Source organism: Haliaeetus leucocephalus, unplaced genomic scaffold, assembly GCF_000737465.1.
Source record: "Haliaeetus leucocephalus isolate CR32 unplaced genomic scaffold, Haliaeetus_leucocephalus-4.0 Scaffold184, whole genome shotgun sequence".
NCBI classification, from domain to species: Eukaryota; Metazoa; Chordata; class Aves; order Accipitriformes; family Accipitridae; genus Haliaeetus; species Haliaeetus leucocephalus.
In genome coordinates, this window is record NW_010972620.1 from 1,660,021 (window position 1) to 1,665,049 (window position 5,029).

A 5,029-nucleotide genomic window follows, 5' to 3' on the forward strand; every position below is an offset into this window, starting at 1 on the left:
CCCCGGGGCTCGGCTGGCGGCCCTCAGCGCTGTTTTCTCCCCCCCCGCAGGCTCGTCGCGGTTTACTCCAGCCGTTACACAACACGCCCCGTTTTTTAAAGGAACGGCCGTTGTTAACGGGGAGTTCAAGGAGCTGAGCCTGGATGATTTCAAGGGGAAATACCTGGTTCTCTTCTTCTACCCCCTGGACTTGTGAGTGCGGGTTTCTCCCCTTTCGCATGGGCCTTCTGCTTTGCTGAAGGTCATCAGAAGCGCTGCAGATCACCGCTGTCTGAAGTGGCAGTTTTTACCTCATTTGGGGTAGTCTTGCAAGGCAGATATGTCTGTTTCTAGAGTGTGAGAGATAAGACTTGGGGGCAAACGGCCACTGTGTTTTAAAGCAATGGATCTGGTGGCTGGAGAGCATCTTCTAGCTGCTGGGACTGCTTCAGAAGTGGCCTTGCAAGCGTGGTTCCCCTTACAGTCAGATCCCAGGGGTGAGGGCATTGCCTTGCAGCGTGGGGTCACGTTGGAGACTCTCTCCTTTTAAGCAGCTGGGCCAGCAGAACTGCAGCTGGACGGCTCCAAAGCGAAAGGTGAACAGATGGGGCTGCGCCTGTCCAGAAGACTTGAATCACCAAGAGCATCCTGGTGTATTTGGGCATGTGGGGGAGGATTTAACTTGCAGTCCTTTCTGCTATAGCTTCCAAACACTCTCTGTCTAGAGAGTGTCTAGCAGAGACAGTTTCTCCATCTTTCCAAAGTCTGTCTAGAACTGAGTTGGAAACCGGTATGCCAGTGAGGTGGCTATGGCTGTTGCTTTGAGACTGACGGAAACTAATTTTGAGCAGGAAACATGGTTAAAGTTATCAGGCTAAAGAAAATGCTCTGTTGCGTTAGTGCCTAGAAACAGATACAAGAGTCTTTTCTAAAAAATTCTGTGAAAAGATTGCAGAATCATTACAACCTGTTCTCTCTTCCCACCCAGCACCTTTGTCTGCCCCACAGAAATTGTGGCTTTCAGCAACAAAGCAAATGAATTTCATGATGTGAACTGTGACGTGGTGGCAGTTTCTGTGGATTCTCATTTTTGTCATCTGGCCTGGATAAATACGCCACGAAAGGTACGAATTGAGCAGCTGTTTGGGGCTTTCTCTGTTGGTTTGTTTTCTTTTCACAAGAGCTCCTGAGAAGAAGAGTTGAATAAACAATTGTGAAAACACCAATTTCTGTAGACTGCCTAAAGTGATACGTGAGGTGATTGACTTCTACCTTTGATGACATAAACAAAGATTGAGGTCAGAATTTCTTGCTCTTTAATATTTGTGGGGTTTTTCCATCTTTGTTTTGCTTTCTTAATAGTCTTGTAGGTTACATCATATTGTTGTATGTTTATCATGAAAGACAAATACTCAGTATACATGTCACCTGAGCTGCTTGTTACAGCTGATGGTTTGTGTGCACCATCACAGAAAATGAACAGCAGCTGTTAGTCATTATTGTTAACCAATACCTAACAGCGGTGGCTTCAGAATGGAAGCAGAATAATAACCAGTTTGTTGGAGCACTGGTATTATTAACTCTTACTTGCTGAAATGGTTCTGCTTTTGCAATACAAACGGATGTCCTCAGCTTTTTTCAGGGAAAGAAAGTGATAAAGACGGCCTTTTACTGGAGAGGAGCCTCCTTCAGATATATATAAAAATACGTGCTTTTGATCACGTAAAGCATCTCACTAGTTTGGTTAGTTGTAGAGAGTCAGAAGCATCACAGGAAGGTGCAGAAGCGCCTGAGCTATCAGTCGTTACCCATGGGGTTGTGCGGGCAGCAGTCTGCAGCAGTGCTTGCAGACTGGGGTGCCTTCAGGTGCATAGCTCTGCTGTTGTAACATATACGGGAGGGAGAAGAGTTTCCTAGATTCAGTACGGCTTGGCTGAGCCTATCAAGAGTATTTAATTTTCTGTGTCCTTTGTTCAAAGCTCTAAAATGTGATTGTGGACTGACTTCACCGCTTTATGCGAAAGCTCTTCAGTGTATGCCACTGCTTGGTGCATGTGTAGCAAAATGCCCTGCGAAGGGTGGAAAGAATTCCATGGTGGCGCAGACAGGAAACCAACACCCGGAGAAACTAAGGCCTTGGTTTCTCCGACATCTGTGTTCAAAGCTCTGTGTATGAGAACTTGATTGCAGGCAAGTGTTTGCAGGATCAGGGTCTGAGTGACTGAGATTACACAATGATTCACTGATGATGCCAGGAATAGAAAAGCTAACAAACTCCGGGCTTGTTTCAAGGATAGAGAGCTTATCTCTCTCACAGTTCCACTATGTTGCAAAACTGAAAGAAATCTTAGTTGACTCTCCAAATAGTATTTAAATTGATTTGGGGGAGGAAAAAAAAAAAAAGTACATACAGTATATAGAGAGCAGAAGAACTCTGACATGCCTAGTGTGGCTGTTAGAAGCCTTGAGTTTTGTCTGTTCATAGTACACAGGTTTGTTTTCCCTTCTCTCCCCGCCATATTCATCTTGTTTAATTTTGAACACTTAAATATGCAGTAGAAATTCTTGTATTCAAAGCTCCTGAATAGGGTACAAGGGAAATCTTCCTGAAAATTTGACTGTTATCATATGTAGTTTTTTACCACCAAAATATGCAATTCTAAAATGCTTGGTGCAAAAGAAGTTTTCATGTACTACAGAAGCCAAATGTGCCTGACTAGTTTTAAAAAAAAAAAAAAAACAACAAACCAAAACCAGCCAAACAACAACCCCCCCCAACCCCCTGTGGTTCCTTTCATGGAGCAAATGGCATGAATATGTTTTGTCGTTAGTATGTCTTCAAGAGCACTGTATCCAGCAACTCCAGAAAGACAATCCTAAAAAGCATTTTGTAACAAAATGGAATCTTACTTTGTCTTCTAGAGCGGCGGTTTGGGCAAAATGAATATTCCAGTTCTGTCAGACCTCACAAAACAAATCTCCCGTGATTATGGGGTGCTACTAGAAGGACCGGGCATAGCACTAAGGTAACACATGATTGCCAATAACTCAAGTTACGACACAGCCCAGCCTAAAACAACCTGAGCCGTACTGTCCCCTCCTGCAGGGGAAACTGCACAAGGATCAAATGAAGACTGCAAGATGTTACTTTTTCTGCAGAACTTCTGCTGGATCCCACCCTAGGAAAAGGGCACATGGCCATTATGGCCATTAAGTTGAGGGTGGTTCCAGGCCTCTCTGAGAATGCATGCAGGGGAAGGCCAGCTATTCTGCTCTGAGTGAGTGGGAGAGCTCTGTGTCACTAAGGAAAACAAGAGTAGGATAGAAGACCATTGTACAATTTTTTACATTTTTTCACAATTTAGGTCTGTCCCTTTTTTATGTTTGTTTTCTTTCTTCTGAAGGGAGAAGAGACTGCCTTAATTCCTGTGTAAGAAGTTTCTAAAGTGGTTGTCCTAGAGGCCACTACAGTCAATCCCATAATTATCTAGAATAAAAAAATTAACATTTCCTTCTCCACTATGGGAATACTTATTAAAAGGAAATAGTGGTCCCTGAGAAACACTGCATTGGGTAGGAGTCTTCTGGAGACCTTCGGTTCCTGATCTCTTTGAGTCAGGAACTTCTGACATTTGTTTGTTGACAAATTAAGTTAATTAGTATGGTACGACTGGGACTTTTGTTTTTCACAAATGTTTATATGCAACAGGATTTAATTTAGTAGCTTAATGCATAAGCAGCTCTTCACTCAATACCTTCAGATTTTCCTGTCAAAAAGACAGGGGAAAGATGCCAGCTATCAACTTTGAAACATAGGTGGAATTAGAAGTTATACCTTTGTTATACATCTGTCTCAATTTAATAGTCTTTATGAATACTTTGTAATTTCACGACACCATACCAGTTGACTGGTTCTTGGCTTTTGATCACTTCACTAACAAACAATATTGTCAAATGCTGTATTGCTACTCCTAACTCTGATACTTGCATCTAAGAATAACTACCTTGCTGAAATAGTTCATCCAGTTTCTTGTGTTTGCTCTTGGAACATGATTTGCATTCCCTAAATTCTTGCTCAATTACAGAGGTCTCTTCATCATTGATCCAAATGGGATCATCAAGCATCTGAGTATCAATGATCTCCCCGTCGGTCGCAGCGTGGAAGAGACCCTCCGTTTGGTGAAAGCATTCCAGTATGTGGAAACACATGGAGAGGTTTGCCCGGCAAACTGGACTCCAGACTCCCCTACAGTAAGTGTCTGCTAAATATCACTTTTCTAAATATAGACACTGGCATGTTTCTCATGTCTGAAGGGCTGACAACTACTTTTAAGATGAGGTGCTTGACTGAATCTGTGCCTGTTGTCTAAATCTGAGGCTTTTATCAGTTGGACCAGTTCAGTCTATTTGTATGATACTGAGTGAGTCATTCCTGTGAAGAAAGTCACCGATTTCTTTTTAGAAGGCACGAATTGTATTCAAAACTCTAAATTTGACTTGCACTATCCACCAGTTGTCTTCAGATTTCTTACTTATTTAATACCCTTCTGGATATTTAGCAGGAAAAACGTGTCATATACTTGAAATTTGCAAGCAGGAGCTTGTACATCATTTAGGCTTTCATCTTGCAACCAAGTGCAGAAACAGAAATAACCTATTGTTTTTATAAAGTATGCATGGATTTTCTTGGATAAAGTGTTAAATCTGTAATTTTTTAATCTTAGTTATAGCATATAATAACTAAACTTTTGTTTCTTGACAGATCAAGCCAAGCCCAGAAGCTTCTAAAGAATATTTTGAGAAAGTGCATACATAAACGCTCAAATATGTGGACAAAACTCTTAGTTACCATAAACTGAAGACATCAGGAAGGCAGCTGTGATTGTATGAAAAAAAAAAAATCAAATCAAAGGTCTCATTTTCTCATGTTTAAGAAGAAATTAAATGTTGAAATATTTACTGACTCCCTTGTCTTGCTTTAAAAAGAAGGCTAAAAACTAAGGCTTCTCCCTTCACCCCCCCCCCCCCCTTTTACCCTCATCTCACCCTA

General features: G+C 41.8%; 1 protein-coding gene across 1 annotated transcript in view; it reads left to right on the plus strand.

Moving 5' to 3' along the window:
- Positions 1-4,984, plus strand: part of PRDX3 (peroxiredoxin 3) — a 5,324-nt gene extending 340 nt beyond the window's left edge. Inside the window, exons 2-6 of the mRNA XM_010564973.1 lie at positions 2-192; positions 968-1,103; positions 2,902-3,005; positions 4,065-4,230; positions 4,742-4,984. Coding sequence (XP_010563275.1) covers positions 2-192; positions 968-1,103; positions 2,902-3,005; positions 4,065-4,230; positions 4,742-4,795 — 651 coding nt within the window. The 3' untranslated portion in view covers positions 4,796-4,984. The remainder of the gene's footprint in view (position 1; positions 193-967; positions 1,104-2,901; positions 3,006-4,064; positions 4,231-4,741) is intronic.
- Positions 4,985-5,029: the final 45 nt, after the last annotated feature.